The sequence below is a fragment of the Neltuma alba genome, unplaced genomic scaffold (genome assembly GCF_004799145.2).
Source record: "Neltuma alba isolate B1F8T4 unplaced genomic scaffold, ASM479914v2 tig00010952_pilon, whole genome shotgun sequence".
Taxonomy (NCBI): Eukaryota; Viridiplantae; Streptophyta; class Magnoliopsida; order Fabales; family Fabaceae; genus Neltuma; species Neltuma alba.
The window spans coordinates 209,453-231,753 of record NW_021635722.1 but is presented as its reverse complement, the minus strand read 5'-3'; the positions used below and the strand labels follow the sequence as shown (position 1 = coordinate 231,753).

The following is a 22,301-nucleotide window of genomic DNA, read 5'->3' as shown; positions in this document are numbered from 1 at the left end:
CATGCATGTTTAGTTTGTAGAAAACAATGGAAGGAGGGTCCCCCTATTTGCCCCACTTTCGATTAATAAAATGATATTTTTAAAAATTTTAATTGCAAAAATAAAAAAAAGATAATAATTATATTTTATTGTAACTAATGGTCATCCTCCATCATTGTCGCGACGTGTTCTTCATATTTAATAGCTTCAAGTTGATTGTGTTCTTCTTTAATTTGGGTGTCAACTACAACCACATACAATTTTTAGCTAATCATTATTGTTATTAATATTTAAAAAAATATCCTATTCAACGATATATTGGTTCAGCCCTGAAATATTTGTATTTACTACTCATATGATATATATAAAATACTAAATGTAATAAAAAGGATTTTAATAACATATTAGCTAGCCAGAAAAAATTAATTATGTTGTTGAAATTGTCATCAACATGTTTAAGACCTAAATTTTAAAATATATTTTTAATTAATGATATTTAGATGAATGAAAATAACTCAATGTCGTCCTAAAATAAACTTGAGGATTGAAAACTCTTAATAGAGAAGTCCTTCTCGTTTGGCTTAAATTATCTCTGTTAAAAAACTATTTGAATTTAAATTAAATAGTAATTTAATTTACTAAATTTTTTTTTTGCAAAAGTAATAAATCCAAGGACGCAAATGCGATTAATTACATTCTCCACAAAAAAAAGAAATGTTTTGCACATGCATGTTTAGTTTGTAGAAAACGACGGAAGGAGGGCCTCCCCTATTTGCCCCACTTTCGATTAATAAAATGATATTTTAAAAAATTTTAATTGCAAAAATAAAAAAAGATAATAATTATATTTTATGGTTTTTTTTTTAAATACGAATGGTATTGTGGTAATTTAATTTACCCTTTTTGTTAGCTTTCCCATCAACTCATCAATTTCACCCAATGATCGAACATAAATTTGTCCGTATAGATGTGGCTGGTGACTCCTATAAATGTGGCTGAGCATCTAGAAACATTAATCAACTAGATATTTATCATCATCTTCTTCCATGGAACTGATCAGTATGAAATCCTCCATTCTCTCCTTCCATCCCAGATTGCCTGTCACAAAAGCAGAACTTTCTGACAGATCCTCCTCCTTCAAACTCAATTCTCTGCCTGCTGCTTACAAATGGATCATCACCGAGAAAAGCCCTTCTACACCTTTGAGAAACTTTGTAAGTAGTGAAAAACTTTTATTTCTATATGTTCTACGCCTCCTGTTTTCTGGAGCTTTTCTGCATGAATAACTTTGTTCCATGGCAGGATCACCTCTGCCATAATCTGGAAGGAGAGCTGAAACTGTACAAGAACGTTCTTAAGAATGTGGGTGAACATTCAGTGAAAGGCTTGTACATGGTTGATGCTCTGCAACGCCTGAACATCGATTGCCACTTCCAAGAAGAAATTGAGGAATTTCTAGCAACTCAACTCACGATTTTCAGCACTTGTCAAAGTGACTATGGTCATGATGATCTTCATCAGGTTTCTCTTCTCTTCCGCCTTCTGAGACAGCAAGGTCATTCTGTACCTGCAGGTGGGGACCGATACTGCAAAAACAGCAACATATCATGTTATATTGTTTTTACCGAAAGATTGATAAAATAGTTTTCTTTTTGTCGAGTTGCAGAGGTGTTTGAGAAGTTTATAGCAAAGGAGGGGAACTTTAGCAGCAAGGTAAGTGGATGTGTCAAGGGAATGATAGAACTATATGAAGCTTCACAGCTAAAAATGCCCGAAGAAGCCATACTTGATGAAGCTGAACAGTTTAGCGGGAAGATGCTGAAGGAAATAAGTGCCTACATTGGTGTTGATAAAGCTGAGTTTGTGAGGAGTACTTTGGAGCAACCATTTCACAAAAGTCTGCCAATTTTCACCTCCAGAAGCTTGTTTCAAGGCACTCAAGGCATGAATGGATGGCTCAATGCCTTACAAGATGTGGCCAAGATGAACTTCAATATACTCCAATCTGCATACCAAATGGAGATCCTTCATATTTCTAAGTGTGCTTCTGAAATACTTCAAATTAAGAGTTTATTTTACCATTAAATATTTGTCAAGATGTATATATTTTATTTTTATTTTCAGATGGTGGACTGAACTTGGATTAGCGAACGAGTTGAAGTATGCTAGAAACCAACCGCTGAAATGGTACATTTGGTCACTTGGATGCTTAACAGATCCATCTTTGTCAGAAGAAAGGATGGAGCTCACAAAACCAATTTCCTTCATCTACCTAATAGACGACATTTTTTATATATATGGGACCCTTGAAGAACTAACTCTTTTCACAAAAGCTGTTACTATGTACACTTAGCCTTCCTTCAAATATTGCTGCTACAAGTTAAAGATCCCAGATAGTGATCCTGTTTGAATATATACAGATGGGATATTGAAGCTGCAGAAGAGCTACCCGATTACATGAAGATATGCTTTAAGGCACTCCATGATCTCACCAATGAAATCAGCTACAAAGTGTATCTGAAGCATGGACGGGACCCCAGTATGTCCCTCCGAAAAGCGGTAAGTATATATATATTCAGAATTATCACAGTTTTACTGTTATGATTCAAATGTTTGAAACATTAGTTGTTCACTGGTTTTGTTTTTACTTGGTGCAGTGGGGGAGATTGTGTGAAGCATTTCTGATAGAAGCAGAATGGTTTGCTTCAGGGAAGATACCCTGTGCAGAAGAATACTTGAAGAATGGGATAGTAAGCTCAGGGGTGCATATAGTAATGGTTCACATTTTCTTTCTGTTAGGCCAATCAATCACCAACGAATCAGTGCAGAAAATAGACAACACTCCAACCATCATCTCTTCCACTGCAACAATTCTTCGTCTCTGGGATGACTTGGGAACTGCTGAGGTAAACATTATCTTCACAAATCAACGTTCAAACAGTACTTTATCTCTTAATTAATACGACAGAAATATCAGTTCAAATGCTGTTACGCTAAAAGGAAAAAGACGCATGGTTAGAGAAGAGTTAGCTAGGTATGATCAATGATGTGAATGAAGAGGCGTTAGTTAATTAATTTGCAGGACGAGAATCAGGAAGGGAAGGATGGATCATATATGGAATGCCTGAAGAAGGAGATAAGGAACAAGGAAATGGCAAGAGAGGTGGTGGCGGCTAAGATCTCAGATGCGTGGAAGAGTCTGAACAGAGAGTTCATAATGGACAGCTCATTTTCTTCAGCCTTCAAGAAAGCATCTCTCAATCTGGCGAGGATGGTGCCACTGATGTACAGTTACGATCACAATCAATGCCTTCCCAAACTAGAGGCCGAAGTCAAGTCGTTGCTTTATGATCAGGTTCCTCTGTGATTATGGTTCCCACAAACTTCCTTTTCAAATGCAAGAATGCGATAAAACAAGTCATACTCATATTAGGGCTTAGATTCTCTCTCTCTGCGTCTATGTGCATGGAAGAGCCAAGAGTGATGTTGTATGAAAGAGAACCTTCACGTGCGTATTACGTCGGAGGCCTCATAGATACACAGTGGGTGGACCAGCGAGCACGCATGAGAAAAATTTATTGTGCGTATTATGAATAGTTTTATTTGTGTTGAAAAAGGAAGCATCTCTTTCATTTAAATTTTAAACAGAGACATATGAGCCATATGGCAGTTCTAGCCAGCCTGGGTAGCATCCGGAAGCAAAATGAGTAAAAGTAATTTTTTTCAGGAAGTTAATTGTGTAATTAAATCACAAAGAGGCTATGATTATATGTTACTGAAGATAAGCCTACGGTGATGGATCATTAAATATATTATGAATCTCACTAAAATGATTGGCAATAAGATATCCTAATGTTATCTGTTGACACTGAGGAACACTCGTACGTCTGATTACAAGCCTGGACCACAAGTTTCATCAAAAGATCATGTACCCTGATGTAATATTTGGTTTTAAAACATAGAATTTATGTATTTTTAGCACAAAATAGAAAATAAAAATATAAGTTACTATTACCCATATTGAATGTACCTATATTTATTTTCAATTTTCAATTTGGTATTTGTGTGTTTTTTCTTTTTATTAAATTTTTAATTTTACTCTATTAACATTGTTAATCCTTTGCATGGAGACTAAAAATACTAATAGAACAAAATTACAAGATTTAATATTGCTCAAAAGGTAAATTTAAATAACTTAATTAAAGAAAAAAACACATAAATATTAAATTACAATTTTTTTAAAAAAAATATCGGTACCTCCAAATATGTTTTTTGTTCTTTCTTAAAATATCTACGTAGGCCCAAATGAAATTTGATGTCTGAAGTCAAGATTCCCGGACCCTCCATATCCAGGTGTCCCACTTCCAACTCGCCATAACGGAGATGTATTTTTTTCCCACCAACCATAAATGGGAATACATTTAATTTATTTTACAAATGCCTCGACTTGAATTCAAACATTTAAAACATGGAGCCTATCAACAAGCCTGAGGGGGTGTTTGGCAATATGATAAAACCATGATTTTAAGACCAAACCACGGTTTGGGTCTCAAATTTACCAAACAGGAAGGAAAATTAATAAACTGCAGTTTCAAGCTAAATAGTCCTGGACTTAAAACCATGGTTTCAAGAAAAGTAAATCCATTTTGCTTCTGGCTTAAATTAAAGAGTATGATTGTGCCTGTCAGAATAGATCTCAACGATAATATGACTTTAACACCCCTCAATTATTTTTTTATAAACATATTTTATAAATATATACACATATTAATTATTAATTATATTATCTTATGTATTATTATTATGTTGGTAAAAAAATATATTATTAACAATTTTATTCTGTCAAATTAAAATATATCATAAAATTTATCTTTTATGTAATTATCATATTAGCTTATGCCTTTTTTAGTAATTTGTACACATAAAAAGTGCTTCTGATAACAATTATCCAAACACTCATTTCTCAGAATCACTCTATTTTTTCAAGAATCTATTTTCCAGAAGCTATTCTCCAAACTATGGTTTGGTTTCATCCAAACACCTCTTGAGTGTTAGACGACAATTCATATTATTGTTTTCCCAAGTATATAGTTACGATTTTATAATTGTATTCCAAAGGCAATTGAATGTTGACCTATAAAGGAACAGCAAAGAGGTAGTTAAAAATAAGGACGTTAAGATGGTTGTTAAGATGGATGTCTGATGTAACATAACAAAAAAAAAACACCACCCCACCTTTTTCCACCGATAGTGGAAAAAGGAGGGGGTTATTAATGAACATAGAAGAAAAAAAAACAGAGAGAGGGGCGGCTGAAGAAAATGGGATGAGAGGTAGTAAGTGTAAGTTGAAAAGAAGGAAGGAGTATTAAATAGAGGAAGGAAAAGAAGGAAAGGAACGGATGAGGGAAGACCTTTTGGAGAAACAATAAATGAATGAAGAAAATGGGAGAAGGGATAGTTGGAAGTTGGAGAAGTGAGTTTAAAAGAGAAGGAGGGGAGACGGAAGAGGAAGAGAGAACGAAGGGAGAGGAAAAGAGAGAGAAAGCTAAATTGCAGAGTACCTGACGGTTTTGGAGATCATTTAGGTACACAAAACTACTTCTTGTTATCATATTTTCTTTATGAATATTTCCTATATATTTATATCTTTATATTATTAGTTTCATTATCATGTTTAGAGAAAATTTTACTGTTTGGGTATAGAGTAAATATGGAGTTTTGACAATATATGACCGTAGAAATTTAAAAATACATTATTAAGGAATTTTAATCGGTTTATTTTTGTTGAATGATTATTTTGAGAATTTTAAACTAAGATTTTAGTTGAAAAGTTTGTTATTTAGACTTGTAATATGTTTTTACTGATTAAATTTGAGTTAAATAATTTATATGAGCTATTTAATATATTATTGAGGTTTTAATCGGTTTAAATATTGAATAAGTTAGAGGTATATTTTTAAAATAATTTTTGAAGGCTTGAAAAATTGTAAATTGAGTTTTGTGAAATTAGATAAAGCTACAGTTTGTTTATAATTTAAAAAGAAGTTGTTTGGTTTGAGGAAAAATTTTAAATGAGATTATAATAAATAATTGAGAATTTTAATATAAAATATTTAGATTTTGAGTAATAAAAATATATATACTCTTGTTAAATTTAAATAGCCTTTTTATATAAGTTATATTTTTCAAAATAATATTATATCTATTATAAATGCCTAGATTTGGGAGAGTTAATATATTTATGTAATTTTGGTTTAGAGGGTAGTCTTAGAATTTTAGAGTAGCTTTGGAGTAGTTTTAAGTTTATGTTAATAAATATTTATGTGCAATTTTGTAGACTTGAGGATTTTGGAGTAACCTTTGTGTGAATATTTGTAAGCTAAAGAGTACCAGGTAACTCTGAAAATTCTTTCTTGTACATGTGAATTGTGTATGATTATATTGTGGATTTACTAATTATTATATTCCTGAAATATAATATTATGATTTTTGTAAAATAAATGTTTTGGTATGTTACATGATTTTATTAAGATTTGTTGCTAGTAATTATGATCAATATTTAAATATATTAATAGCTATGAAATTATCATGAATTGCTATTAAATGGTATATAAGTTTTGTTGCTATCTTATTTTTAATATATTTGAGGAAGTATTTATGATGTAACATTGTTGGCATCTGACATGCATTGTTGGGCTAAGGATAGAAGGAGATTGCATGGATATAAAATTACCACGTGGTATGCCATCACTCGGTGCACAGTGGATGACACTTGTCAGGGCCCCTTCTTCCATGTCTTCCTTTGGCCGGGAATTCATTGGAGCTGTGGGACATGTGACACCTCCCTATTCACAAAGGAGGGGAGCCATAGTCCGAGCTTGAGCTCTATATCTTTGGCCGGATATATCTCTTGTATCGGTGAGCTTGGAATAATTCAGTAAAATGGATTAGTTCCTATCGGATTATGTGTTAGCCTATGGCTCCAGTCAGCGGTATAAGGGTGGACGGTGATATAAGGGAGGCATCATATTGCATTATTTTTGGATATATTAGAAAAATGATATTGGTATATTGTTGGGAAAAAAAAATGAAATTGAATTGGATGTCTCAAATCCGTGATTTTTAATATATTTATACACACATATAAACGGATTTTTGGTTTATCATATATGATTTGCTTGTATAGGTTAGAATTTCAGTAGTTACTGAGACGTTAGATCTCATCCCCTATATTAACAATTTTTCAGGCGAAGGATCTAGTAGGAATCAAGGGAAGGCACCAATGGAGTGAGCCGTGAAGGCTTCTGTGCTCCTCAAGCACATGCTATGTTATATTTTTATTTGCCATGACTATAAGACTTTAATAGTTTATGTTGTTAAGTTATGTTAGAAATGTTTTGAAATTTTAACTTAATTGCAGTATTAAAAATATGTATGGACTTTTAAATTAAATATTTTATTGCGTATATTGATATAATTATATGAGGTGTTACATCTGATCATGTGAAAAAATATAAAATTCATAATAAATATATATAGAAACGAGTTGGTGTAACATTATTGAAGAAAAATGATAAAAAAAATTATTAAAGGTAATTTGAACAAATATATAAAAAGGGTCATTAGAGATACTAGAAGCAAGAATGATAGATTAGAGTTGATGATGCTGCAATCAACAACTATGGTGAAGTTGAAGAGAAAAATAGGTAAATGACTCGTCTTGTTCGTTTGTTTTCCATTATCTCTACTTGGTCAAAGTAGATACAATTCTTAAAAATGTCTGGCGTGAAGGGTTGAATATGATAGGGCCAAGAAGCTTTCTGATCGTTCAGTGCAGACCCATTATTTAAAAGAGACTGAGGATGCTCATCAACGGGATGCAAGAAAACCTGAAAGGAGCGATCAGTGGGTTGATGATGAGAGAACGCAGAGGAGGAATTTGCACGGTGATAATCGGATAAGCATGACAGCGACTGACCGGAAACCTTCACCTGAGATGTGGCGTAAGCCTGCTGAGCGGAGAAAATCTTCCGATGCTGTTGATCCACAGTGTGTTAAAGCTACTTCAGCGGTTGAACTTGCTCAAGCTTTCTCTCGATCCAAGTCAGATCCAAAAGTCAATGATAGATTGCCAAGTTAGAGGGGGTATACTGGGCGTGCACAGCAGCCATTTTCACGCCCTGTTGGTCCAACCCCGAAGCCTTCTTCCAATGATGAAATGTTTCATTTGGCATATGTACATGCAAGTTGTGGTTTCTGGAGCACTCAATGGAGTGGTTGTGGGTTATTTCTTGCTCCTTACCTAAAGAAGAAATTGAATACCCCGCCCCTTTTGACTCCATTCAGCTATCTTCTCCCACAACTCTGCCTGCAAAGCATGTTAGCTACCCAAGTTCTGATCTGCCGAGATAAAAGAATTCTCAGCTCTGGCTTTACATATGCTGCAACTAAAGTTCCAAATCTTCCCGCATCAACAAGTTGTCACTGTTCACACTAGTTACCCTTCGTCTTCTCCCAAACCAACTAGCCCTGTCATTACTCCGCACCCTTACGACATCGTTTGTATAGACTACGCATTTAATCATCGTCTTGCTACTTTATTAATGTTCTGCTCTTGCTCCAACAGGCAAAAGCAGTTGTTGAACTTTTATAGAATCAAAACACGTAATTTAGCTTCTTCTTGTTTTTTCTTTTTTCTTTTTTTTCTTTTGGTTGAGACCCCATAGTATCTTGAGCTGTCCGGCTTCAAGAAACTACTACAAAATAAAAATGAAATCCTCTCGTTCAAAATTGAGGGAGATAATTTAGCTTAGATATTTGGTTGAAACTCACGGACACTCATGACCAAACCCAAGGAGTTCCCAAACTGTTGTTCTGGGCCTCAAGACCTATCTCTCTCGGATCAGGTCCATTCAGTGAGTTTTGTCAACGTATCAATATTTATAAGGGAAAATTAGATTGGAAGTCTGTTAAATTCTAACTGATTTTAAATTAGATTTCTGTATTTTTTTTAATTAGGCTTTTATAATTTCACTTGATTTTAATAGATTTTCTTTAATTTTTTATCATGTTTTTATAATGTCATCTGATTTTTAATTAGCTCCCTGTAATTTCAGGCGACAATAAATACATACGAACAACCATTAACCACACCTTACATTTGGTTTGGAATCATATCAGGTCCGAGTCATCGATAAATACATTTTTTCTTCAAATGGACGTTGTATGGAAGTTGGAAGATGTGAAAATAATATTGTATGTTTTTTTACCTAATAAATTAAGGAAAAATAACATAAAAAGAAGTTGAAATTCTAATTTAGGCACCTAAGCCTTCAAAATCCCAAAAAAAAAGTGATACTTGATCGAGTATTTGGTAAATATAATTAACTGATAAAAATGCCTTTATATTAGAAAGTTTATTAATAAGTTGTGAACTGGTAATAATATGTACTAAATAGCACGTCGAAAGAAATGTATTGGCAATAACAAGTTATTTATTGATAAGTTGAGAACCGATAATGACAAGTCTTAAATAGCTAATGACAAAAACTATACTGACAATAACAAATTTGATAGCTTCTTTTTAAAGTATGATACAAAGGTATTTTAGTCATTTGACTATATTTGCAAAATATCAAATTAGGCACTATTTTTTCTTCTGGAATTTTGAACTCTTAGGTACCTGAATTGAAATATTATAATTTTTAACTTTTTTTTAATGCCATTTTTCCATAAATTAATATGGCATACTTTTGAACCAAAAAAAAAATACGGCATACTCTATCAGTAGTTTCGTTATTGTATAATTTAAATTATTTATAATTTGTATATCAATATATATATATATGTGTGTGTATCTCAATTTTAGACGTTTTACCCGCGTATTACACAAAATATAAACTTAAATAACTAATGGGGTTGAGTTTAACTAGCCTTTCATAATGTAACGAACCAAAATTTAAATTTTTGCTAAGAAAAATATCTATATTTAGTTGAATTGTCTCAAATAAAAGAATATGTGTGCTTAACAAAATATAAACTCAACTCATAAGATTTAATATAGACTTTATTTTATATGAATCTTGGTTTCTTGATAATTATCAAATTAAGTTATAGAATATATAGATCATGCCGCTTCCCATTTCTAGTTTCGCAAGCACATCTCTGGCCAAAAAAAAGCGAAAGTACATCCATCCATTTTCTTTTTTCCTCTTCTTCTTCTTTAAATGTCATCTTCACTCTTAGGGTCTATTTGATATGAGGAAAATTGAGAGGAGAAGAGGGGGAAATTTTTTTTAATAAAGTCGGGTTAAGAGTTTTTTAATTAATTTTTATTACTTCTTCTCTTTATTAAAATTTCAAAACCCCACTTTTCTAATTTTTTAAATAGAGCTCATTAAAATTTTCCTTTCCCTCTCTTCCTCTTCATTTCCCTCATACCATAGATCTAAAAATAAATGGATGAAATTTAATATTTTATAAAAGTACTATCTAATATTTTATTTTGATGAAAAATGATAATATTTTATAAATTTATTTATTTATTTTTTTGTACTGCAGTTATGAACTGTACATATTAAATTTAAAAATTTTAAATTTATTTATTGATGTTTATAATAATATTTTTACAAAATATTAAATATAAATAATTTTTTTTATTTAAAGGTAGATATGAGATTCTTAAAAGAAAAGGAGAAAGAGAGGGAGGAAAAAAAAAGGATGATTCAAGGAATTTAGCGTATGAAAAAAAAAAAAAATTCAAAGCAAACCTTTGAATTTTGAAGTCTGAACACTCTAATAAAGACTAAGAAAAAGTCAATTATAATTTGTGATACGCAAATGAATGATAGCTTCCTAACTTTTAAACGCATACGTTACTTTTTCCTATTTATTTTCATTACATTTCCGTTTTCATCTATTTTTTCCCATTTTTTAACAAGGCAGTAAAAATTGGTCGTTGAATATATTAAGACAATGATAGAAGGGTTAAAAGTTCACATTAGGGTGAATTCAGCGTCAAATCAGTTACGATTAAAATGAAATAATTTAATTAAAATATATAAAAATGTTCCTATATAACTTAAAGGGATAATTAATCTCCAGATCCTTATAGTTTCATCTGATTTTTAACTAAGTCTTTATAAAATTTTTTCTTTTTATCATATCCTTTTACTTTCGTGTGTTTTTAATTAGGTCTTTCTATTTTTTTTCTTTTTATCAGGTCCTTATAGTTTCACTTGTTTTTTAATTAGGTGCTTTGTAGTTTTTGAAAAATTATTTATTAACTTTATTCTTTAAAATTAATTTCATTTTTAAATTAATAATTATATAATTGGACAAAATAATTAATATAATCATTTAGTAATTAATAAAAAATCAGAATAATAATTATACTTAAATATAAATTATTTATAATCATATTTTAATTTTTGATAAATTTATTATTATAATTTGAATTTTATAATTATAAAAATTTAAATTGAAAATAAATAATATATTTGTTTAACTAAAATTTTAAAAGAATATTAACATAAGATTGTTTCAATAATTTATTATTTTTAAAATGTTATTATTTGTAAAATAAAGAATAAAAACTAGAAGGACCTAATTAAAAACAAAGTAAAATAATAAGGACTTGATAAAAAGAAAAAAAATTATAAGGACTTGATTAAAAATATATGAAAGTATAAGGATCTGATAAAAAGAAAAAAAATTATAAGGACCTGATTAAAAACCAGTTGAAATTATAAGAACTTATATATTAATTATCCAAGTAAATAAAATATTCTTGTACAAAACTACACATAATTTAATAAAACAAAGTTGCTAAAATATAAATTTGATGGACATCTATTTTTTTGAAAACTCAAAATGATGTCATTTCGTTCTCAACAAGGAAGAAAAAATAGGAAATTCAACTTGAACAACTTGTCTAAAACTTTTAATCAAATTAGTCATGAAACTAGTCCACCAGATCATTGCTGCAGAGACCAAACAAACTAGAGTTGGGTTTTAAATTAAAAACGAAAGAGAAGGAAAAGGAGAAAGAAGAAGACGGGGGAGAAGAAGCGGTGCTACGATAGAGGGGATTTTTAGCATGTACACCAGCGAAAGTATGATTTCCAAGGCAGAAGAAGCGAAGGAACCCATCCTGTAACTTGGAAGAAAGAAGTGAAATGAAGGGAAAAAAAAAAGGAAAAATTTCATTTAAGGACTGCAGTTGAGAATTTATATCAGTTAGCCTTCCAAAACATTCTAAAATATTACTGCAGGACCAAGGGACCAAACTGAAATTAAAATTAAGAGTAACATTACAATCATACCCCTCATTTTTTTTTTTTTAAAATAAATATTAATGACCGTTGGAGTTCCGGCCATTGGAGCTTAGGTGGCCACTGCTGAAGGTTGGATCTCCGGTGGCCGCTACTGTAACTCCAGTGGCCAGAAGTTTTTTTTAAAAAACAAGGTGGCCAAGGAAAGGTTTGAACTCATGACCCTTTGGCATACTAAAAGTGATGTACTTACCAAGCCAAGCAAGTCATTCAATCATGTAATGCAAATATATATATATATATATATAACAAAACAAATGCAAGTGTCAAAGTATAAGTGAAATATGACAGTATACAAGTGAAATTCAGCAATTTACAATAAAAATTTGGTAATTTACAAATAACATAATGAAATTCACAACCCTAAATGCAAGTGTTTAAATGCAAATGAGCAGGTGAGATTTGAAAATTTACAACAAAAATTTAGAGATTTACAACCCAAATTTAGCTATTCATAAGAAACATAAGAGAATTCACAAACTAAAATATAAGTATTTGAGTATAAGTGAACAAGTGAAATTCGACAATTTATAAGTGAAATTCAGTAATTTACAACAAAAATTTGGCAATTTACAAATAACTTAATGAAATTCACAATTCCAAATACAAGTGTTTAACTGTAAATGAGCATTACATAATTGAATGGTTTACTTGACTTGGTGGTTACATCACTTTTGGTCTGTCAAGAGGTTATGAGTTCAAACCTTCCCTTGACCAACTTGTTTTTAAAAAAAAAAAAACTTTCGGCTACTAGAGCTACAGTAGCAGTCACCGGAGGTTCAATCTCTGGAGGTGGCCACTTGAGTGCTGGTGGCTGGACCTCTGACCTTCAGTTGCCGGAACTTCGACGACCATTAATATTTATTTTTTAAAAAAAATAAAAGTGAGGGGTATTATTGTAATCTTGCTCTTAATTTTAATTTCAATTTGATCCCTTGGTCCTGCAGTGATATTTCAAAATGTTTTGGAGGTTAACTGATATAAATTCTTAACTGCGGCCCTTAAATGAAATTTTCCCAAAAAAAAAAAAAAAGGCAAGAAAAACGAAGAATAGAGACGTTTGTGGGAGGAAAGAAAGTGATTTTTGGAGGGTTAAGAAACGTGTTGCAGTGGAGATGTAGGTTTTTAGACAAAAATGAATATTTATTAATTAACCAATCATGGTTTTTGAAATTTTTTTTAAAAACCAGAATACTTTGAGGAAGGAGAAAAACTTAATTTTTGGACAAAATAAAGGAAAAAACTAGATACAACCATATTTGGGATAATATTAAGGTGATAAGATCTCTGTTTTTTTAATGCATTAGGAGATTTACAATTGTAATATTAATTTTGAAGGCAATAACAATTATTTGTATTATAATATTGTGATTATTTTTAGAGATTAAAATTATTATAAAAATTTAAATTATTAATTATTAATTTTTTTCATTTATTTTTTTAAAAAAGAAAGACGTGGGGAAGAAATATAACTGTTTTTGTTTTTAAACAAGGAAGAAAGATAACTTTAGATTTGATAATCGGGCAACTCAACTTTACGGACAAACTCTAACGTTTTTTTTTAGCTTTTTTATTTTAACATTATTTGTTCTTTTTAATTTTTTTCTTATTATTACACTCGAAAATAGGTCTTACATTTAGAATTGAAGGGAGTAACTTATAGGGAAAATTGCAAATAAAGACCCCTCAATATATAAAATAGCAATCAGGGACCCTGAATTTGAGAAATTGCTCACAAGGACCCGGTCCCAATTTGCAATTATAAAATCATGGTCAAATTACCAAAATACCCCTCTTTAATTTTTTTTCCAAAAAAGAACACCACTGCCTCGCCGGAATCCGGCCGCCGGAGCTCCGATGCCGGCGGCCGGATTCCGGCGGCCTTCCTTTATTTTTTTTTTTGAAACTGTTTTTTTTTTAAAATTGGGGGAAGTGAGGTTGGGGGATTTGATCCCCCAACCTCATGCTTCCCAAAATTAAGAATGACCATTGAGCCAACAAATTTTTGCTAACATTATAATACAAAAAAAAAATAAGTTAACTCATTTACTCTTGTTCCAGGTGATAACAGGAATATATTTGAAAATAACAAGTCTGGGATTAAAATTTAACAACACGTTTTTTTTATAACAACACACTCTGTTGCAGGTAATAACAACAATACATTTGAAAATAACAAGTTCTGATTATAAAATAACAAGTCTGGGATTAAAATTTAACAACACGTTTTTTTTATAACAACACACTCTGTTTCAGGTGATAACAACAATACATTTGGAAATAACAAGTTCTGATTATAAAATAACAAGTCTGGGATTAAAATTTAACAACACGTTTTTTTTATAACAACACACTCTGTTGCAGGTGATAACAACAATACATTTGCAAATAACAAGTTCTGATTATAAAATAACAAGTCTGGGATTAAAATTTAACAACACGTTTTTTTTTATAACAACACACTCTTTTTCAGGTAATAACAACAATACATTTGGAAATAATAGGTTCTGATTATAAAATAACAAGTCTGGAATTAAAATTTAAGAGCACCTTTTTTTTATATAACAACACATTTTATTCCAAGTGATAATAACAATACATTTGAAAATAACAAGTTCTGATTATAAAATAAGAAATCTAAATTAAAATTTAACAACACATTTTTTATAACAATTAATTATTTTATACTTTTGAAAAATAAATTATTTATAACTTATAAAAAGTATTTTAAATCTATTTAATTTGCTGAAAAAATAATTTTTATCTCCGATTTATAATCAAAACTTGAAGTGTAATTTATTATAGATTAAAAATACTTTTTTATTGTTCAAATTTATAAATAAAATTTAGGGAAAATGACAACACACTTTTTTAATTTTTTTTAAAAATTTTTTAATCTATATATCTATACAACTCATTATAATATTTTTATATTATTTCATTCTTTAAATATTAACATTTATTATTAAGTATTTAAATATTATAGTATAATTTATTATTTCATTCTTTAAATATCAAAAATAGTTTTTATATTTAAAGAAAAAAATAGTATTTTTAATTATAAATTAGAGATAAATTTCATTTATAAATTTAAGCAATCAAAAAGTATTTTTAATCTACAATAAATTGTACTATTTATAATTTATAAGAAGTAGTTTGATTTATAATGAGTTGTATAGATATATAGATTAAAAATTTTTTAAAAAAAATTAAAAAAGTGTGTTGTCATTTTCCCTAATTTTATTTATAAATTTGAACAATAAAAAATTATTTTTAATCTATAATAAATTACACTTCAAGTTTTGATTATAAACTGGAGATAAAAATTATTTTTTTAGCAAATTAAATAGATTTAAATACTTTTTATAAGTTATAAATAGTTTATTTTTCAAAAGTATAAAATAATTAATTGTTATAAAAAATGTGTTGTTAAATTTTAATTTTAGATTTCTTATTTTATAATCAGAACTTGTTATTTTCAAATGTATTGTTGTTATCACTTGGAATAAAATGTGTTGTTATATAAAAAAAAGGTGCTCTTAAATTTTAATTCCAGACTTGTTATTTTATAATCAGAACTTGTTATTTCCAAATATATGTTGTTATCACCTGAAAAAGAGTGTGTTGTTATAAAAAAAACATGTTGTTAAATTTTAATCCCAGACTTGTTATTTTATAATCAGAACTTGTTATTTTCAAATGTATTGTTGTTATCACCTGCAACAGAGTGTGTTGTTATAAAAAAAACGTGTTGTTAAATTTTAATCCCAGATTTGTTATTTTATAATCAGAACTTGTTATTTTCAAATGTATTCTTGTTATCACCTGGAACAAGAGTAAATGAGTTAACTTATATTTTTTTTGTATTATAATGTTAGCAAAAATTTGTTGGCTCAATGGTCATTTCTAATTTTGGGAAGCATGAGGTTGGGGGATCAAATTCCCCCAACCTCACTTCCCCCCAATTTAAAAAAAAACAGTTTCAAAAAAAAAATAAAGGAAGGCCACCGGAATCCGGCCACCGGCATCGGAGCTTCGGCGGCTGGAACTCCGGCGCCGGTGGCCGGATTCCGGCGAGGCAGTGGTGTTCTTTTTTGGAAAAAAAAATTAAAGAGGGGTATTTTGGTAATTTGACCATGATTTCATAATTGCAAATTGGGACCGGGTCCTTGTGAGCAATTTCTCAAATTCAGGGTCTCTGATTGCTATTTTATATATTGAGGGGTCTTTATTTGCAATTTTCCCTAACTTATACTTATATTATTATACATGTATATGATATTATTTTTTATTTAATTACTATTTCAGTCCTTTTTTTATAAGCAACAACTACCATTTCTCTCTTGTCTCTAAATATAAGCAACATTTGTAATTTTTCTTAAATTTTTGTAAAATTTTTTTTATTTTTCCCACATTAATTATTTATTTTAATACTTAATATATTTATTATCTTATTTTTCAGATCATCATCTCTCTTCATCACACATTCTCTCTTTTTCATAACTCTTTTTATTATAATATTTTTCTTGTTATCTTTTTTATACCCCTCTCTTCTATAAATAAAGGTATTTTGAAGAAAAAACTTTTAATTTTATATATTTATTATTTTAAACTAATTTTAATCAATTTTTTTGATTTACGTGATGAAATTTAAGATTGCGTATTAAAAAAAAAAAACCGGAGCGGGAATTACATTATCAGTTCGACCTGAACATTTGACCTTAGCCCGCTTCACCCTCCAGTTCAAACGTCGCGCGAAGCTTTTGAAAGATCGGTTTTAATAGGATGACTTTTTAAAAATCTTTCCACTGTACCAAGCATGATAAACACGAGGAATAAACCACACACACACACACCTTAAAAGTCAAAGCAATAAACGTCGGAGGGTACAAAGTTCATGCTGTGTTTTGTTCGGTGGCTTTCATACGTCTACCCCTTGCACATTTTTCCAGATTTAATAGTTGGCATATGTCCTTCTCAAAAAGTAAAACCTCATACACACACACATTTGAATGAAGCTTGAGATAAGTTGTATCATTTTTATATTAGAGGGTGTTTGGCTATTGCCAAAAAGCACTTCCTAATTAATTAATTTAAATATATTAAAAAAATTAGTTAAGTTAGTTGTTTATAATAAATAGATGTTTTTTTCAAAATACTATTGCTAATTATGTGTATTAACTAGAACTATTCCTCTGGTCCTATTTATAAGTTACTTCCAACATGTTTCACACAGACAAAAAAAAACCTTAAACTTCATTAACTCTCATTTAAAATCTAACAACTTTTCAAATTTATCCCTATTCAATATATATTATATCTCATATGAACAAAGTCAAACAATAATAAATAAAGGGTAAACTTATACATTTATGCAAAAAATTTCTCTTAATGCCCTGTAAATAGGGCCAAAAAATATTTTTTGTCCTTACCCTATAAATAGGACCAAAGAAGTATCATTTAACAAAATTTTTAATATGTACAATTACTACCCTAAAAAAATAAATAAATATGAGAAACAAAATAGATTAAGATCTTATATTTATAATTAAATTAATTATTAAACTAACTCATGTATTAAAGAAGAGAGGTAGTATATCCCTTTTAAGAAACGCGAGTGCACAGAGGGTACTCCACGAATTTAAGAAATATCAGACAACTAATCTTAGTTTTCTACCCGTAAAAGGTAATGTTAGGTTCATGGTTGGAGAGCATTGAGGTCTAAAGGCACCGAACTCTATCCCCAAGCTCCCCCCCCCTTTTTTCTGTCCTGATTTCCAGGTTTTTTTTTGGGACTCTATAAGAAGGATATTTTCAAGAGAAAATGACAATAAACTACCACCTGAATTTCAAAAGACAAATAAGGTACCTGAATAAGCAAAATGACATATAGGGGACTGGGTACCAATCTGGAATTTAGATTTTTGGCCAAAAGACCAAAATCCCTATCTGAAAGTGAGAGGAAGGAGAGAGGAAGACACTGATGAAATATGGGAAGGAGAGAGGAGGAAGACGCTGATGAAATCGGGAAGAAGAGAGGAAGGAGAGAGGAAGACGCTGATTTTTGATGGGTTCTCACAGCTTAAAATATTATTGTCTAGCATTTCTCTAAAAAATTTTGGTTCTGTCTCTGTTCTTCGCATAAAACCATTTTCAAAGAATGTGAAGCTGTGGGAAAGATGAAGCGAAAATCAGAAAACAATAGCAAGCAATTACGTAACGTAACTGCTGTCATATGCCTGCTGGTTTTTGGTAAATCCCACTACGTGAATGGTAAATTTCACTATACATGTAGTTAATTATGAAAGTTAATAGTTCAATGTTTATTGTGACGTACTTCAAATGCACGTTCACTGAATGATTTATTTATGTTTATAAGTTGCCTTTCCGGTGAAAACAGGTTTACAAAACTCATTGAAGAAGTAGTCACTTTCACTATAAAAGTTGTAAATCCTAGTATATGTTTTGTAAAATTCAACGTGAAATTTTATTGGTTTTTACAAACAAGTTGTTTATCTCCTGAAAACATGTTGCAAAACCCATTAACAAAGTAGTCACTTTCACTACAAAAGTTGTAAATCACAATATGTATTTTGTAAAATTCATAATTAACTACATGTATAGTGAAATTTACAACCACTATAGTGAAAATGACCACTTCTTAAATGGCTTTTGCAACCAGTTTTCAGGGGATGGGCAACTTGTTTCTAAAAACCAATAAAATTCCAGACTGAATTTTACAAAACACACAATGATATTTACAACTTTTATAGTGAAAATGACCACTTCTTAAATGGTTTTTGCAACCAGTTTTCAGGGGATGGGTAACTTGTTTCTAAAAACCAATAAAATTCCATACTGAATTTTACAAAACATAGAGTGATATTTACAATTTTTGTAGTGAAAATTACCACTTCTTAAATGAGTTTTGCAACCTCTTTTCAGGGTATGAGCAACTTGTTTCTAAAAATCAATAAAATTTTACGCTGAATTTTACAAAACACACAGTGATATTTACAACTTTTATAGTGAAAATGACCATTTCTTAAATGGCTTTTGCAACCAGTTTTCAAGGGATGGGCAACTTGTTTGTAAAAACCAATAAAATTTCACATTGAATTTTACAAAACATATACTGGGATTTACAACTTTTATAGTGAAAGTGACTACTTTTTCAATGGGTTTTGTAAACCTGTTTTCACAGGAAAGACAACTTATAAGCATAAATAAATCATTCAGTGAACGTGCATTTGAAGTACGTCACAATAAACATTGAACTATTAACTTTCATAATTAACTACATGTATAGTGAAATTTACCATTCACGTAGTGGGATTTACCAAAAACCAGCAGGCATATGACAACAGTTATGTTACGTAATTGCTTGCCATTATTTTCTGATTTCCGCTTCGGTTCACTCCCTCTCTCACTACAAATCCTCTTTCCCACAACCAAAATCAACAATCTCTACAGAATGGTGATGCGAAGGAGTAAGATAATAGCATTTCCAACATTCTTTTTTCCTTCTTCCCGCATTTCATCAGCGTCGGTCTTCCTCTCTCCTTTCTCTCACTGCGTCAGTCTTCCACTCTCCTTTCTCTCACTTTCAGCGTCTGTCTTCCCGCATTTCATCAGGGCATTTTGGTCTTTTGGCCGAAAATATGAATTCCAGATTGGTACCCAGTGCCCTATTTGTCATTTTGCTTATTCAGGTGCCTTATTTGTCTTTTTGAAATTCAAGTGGTATTTTATTGTCATTTTCCCTATTTTCAACAATTTTAAAGAGTTATTTCGGCACCAAGACAAAATAGAATATGACATGCCTAAGATTAAATAAATCCATCCTGCAAAAAGTAAGGTCACATAATCCTTAAATGTAGGGGTGTGCATGGACCAGACTGAACCAGGTTTGTTATCAACCTGAAGTCTGGTCCAATAAAGACCTCGGGCTGAAAAAGACAGCCCGAGGTCTGGTCCAGTCTAGTACCAACTCGAGGTCGGGTTGGACTGGACTTGGTTCTCTGGACTGTCTGGACCAGTCCAAGCAGTCTAGGACCTAAATTTAATTTTTTTAAAATTTTTTCCTTCAATAGGAGACAAGATTGTAACTTACTATATAAAATTTTGTACATATTTTAATCCAAAGTTCATCAAATTTAATCATTCTCTTTCAATTTCCCAATAATGTCATGTTTTATTAATTAATCCTCATTAATATAGATATTATATTGTAGAAAATATATACGCATGCTCATTACTTAGGAAGTTAATAAATAAATTTTGATTATTTGAATAGACAAAAAATTTATATAGAAAAATTAAACCAAATTAAAATTATATAAATAATAATTTAAAAAAAAACCGGGCTAGACTGGACTGGACTAACTAGTCTGAGGGGCCAGTCCTTAGTCCAGTCCAGCCCGATTAGACTAGTCCGGTCCAGTCTGGTCTAGTCTTGTTTTGGGCTAATTTTTTCTGGACCGGACTGGACAAGTTTGCTCGGGTTGGACTGGACCATACCGAACCACCGGATTTTTGCACAGCCCTACTTAAATGTTTAAGGATCAGAAGCAGTACTAGACACTTAACGTTAGAGTTCAATTATCATTAACTTGAGTTATTAACGCTTTCGGTTAGAAATTAATGGACTTAAACCACTATTATACCAACTCCTAAGAGTCATTAATATAATAGCTTGATAACTATTTTGGAGATATTGAAAGAAAAAAAGTTAAGTTAGTTATTTGTTATGTTGATCCTTTTAAACTATCGTCTTCAATCATGTGCATTAGATAATTAAAATTATCCTATTTAATTGTGTGAGAACTCATTACAATACTAGAGACGTTTTGGGAAAAGGAAAAAAAACGAAGTAAATTGAGGTTTTATATGTAAGACTATATTTAATCTCTAATTAGTTTTTACATAGAGATAATATATTGAAAACATCCCTTCTACTACACGGGGGCACAAAATTTCTCACTGCTGGGGTATTAACTCAAATTAAATCAACATAACTCGATAGTATCCTAAAAGAGGGTCTTGAACCATATATTTTATATATTATTTCATATTTTACTAGTGTTTAAATTTTAATAAAATATAATGGATGGCCCCAAAATATAGTCAACACTTATTAACAGTATCCAACATGAGCTGCTAGCAGGGTCGTATCAAGGAGACTTGGAATATTAACAATAACAACCTTGGATCTGTTCGACACTTCAGAAAAATGCTTTTTATGTTATTTATGTATGTATTAGAAGAATTATTAATTTATGTATATATTATTTTAATTTGTTACAATCATTTCGTTCAATAATTATGAATTGTTACTATTCTTAAATTAAGAACATGATTGTACTACCTCATATCCTAATTATAAGATATTATTTGTAGAGTATAAACAAGTTCTTATAATTAAGACCAGATTTAGTACTTTTTATAACAAAAATTATTTCCGATAAAGATATTTTTATTGGTTTTTCTTTTCTGTTTATATATCGCTAAGGAATCGTTAAACGATTTTATCGGTTACCCACGCAACATCGCACCTGTCATTAATTGATAATTCACATTTGTCGAATATTATTGGTGCCTTACTAATATAATTTTAAGATCAATTGTTTATGCGAGAGTAAAATAGAATAATTTTTTTGGGAAAAAACAATTATTCAATGGGAAATACTTTTTACATATTTGAATGAAAAACTAGATATTATTTTCCCTTGTCATCATGCAAGGAATATTGGATTAATACAAGATTAAATTAAAAACCTTTTCGAAAATCATACCCATCTCTTGACTCTTTAGCATTATACTTTATTTAAAAGTGTAGAAAACTAAAAGAATGTAGAATTAAAAAAGGATAAGGAACTAGAAAAAGAAATAATTCTTTAAAAATAGTCACAATGTACACAATTCATGAATAGTGAATATTAATAATAAGTAGTAATTTAACAATTATCATCAATATCGATACAAGCTTTT

General features: G+C 30.3%; 2 protein-coding genes across 2 annotated transcripts; both read left to right on the top strand.

The window, feature by feature from the left end:
• The first annotated feature begins 1,040 nt into the window (after window positions 1-1,040).
• LOC114760244 ((3S,6E)-nerolidol synthase 1-like) lies at window positions 1,041-3,658 on the top strand. Its single transcript, XM_028949511.1, has 7 exons — window positions 1,041-1,193; window positions 1,282-1,552; window positions 1,646-2,018; window positions 2,104-2,322; window positions 2,400-2,538; window positions 2,637-2,885; window positions 3,062-3,658. The coding sequence occupies exons 1-7, from the start codon at window positions 1,041-1,043 to the stop codon at window positions 3,344-3,346; spliced, it is 1,689 nt and encodes a 562-aa protein (XP_028805344.1). The 3' UTR covers window positions 3,347-3,658.
• On the top strand, window positions 3,439-8,119 carry LOC114760243 (uncharacterized). Its single transcript, XM_028949510.1, has 3 exons — window positions 3,439-3,521; window positions 7,635-7,685; window positions 7,786-8,119. Exons 1-3 carry the CDS (start codon window positions 3,439-3,441, stop codon window positions 8,117-8,119), a joined length of 468 nt encoding a protein of 155 aa, XP_028805343.1.
• Window positions 8,120-22,301: the final 14,182 nt, after the last annotated feature.

Excerpts from the sequence above, each read along its gene's own strand:
- LOC114760244 (XM_028949511.1), top strand. The coding sequence starts at position 1,041 with ATGAAATCCTCCATTCTCTCCTTCCATCCCAGATTGCCTGTCACAAAA. Across the intron at positions 2,019-2,103 it reads GAGATCCTTCATATTTCTAA|ATGGTGGACTGAACTTGGAT; the intron begins GTGTGCTTCTGA and ends TTTTATTTTCAG. Across the intron at positions 2,886-3,061 it reads ATGACTTGGGAACTGCTGAG|GACGAGAATCAGGAAGGGAA; the intron begins GTAAACATTATC and ends ATTAATTTGCAG.
- LOC114760243 (XM_028949510.1), top strand. The coding sequence starts at position 3,439 with ATGTGCATGGAAGAGCCAAGAGTGATGTTGTATGAAAGAGAACCTTCA. Across the intron at positions 3,522-7,634 it reads GGAGGCCTCATAGATACACA|AGTTGATGATGCTGCAATCA; the intron begins GTGGGTGGACCA and ends ATGATAGATTAG. Across the intron at positions 7,686-7,785 it reads GAAGTTGAAGAGAAAAATAG|GGCCAAGAAGCTTTCTGATC; the intron begins GTAAATGACTCG and ends TGAATATGATAG.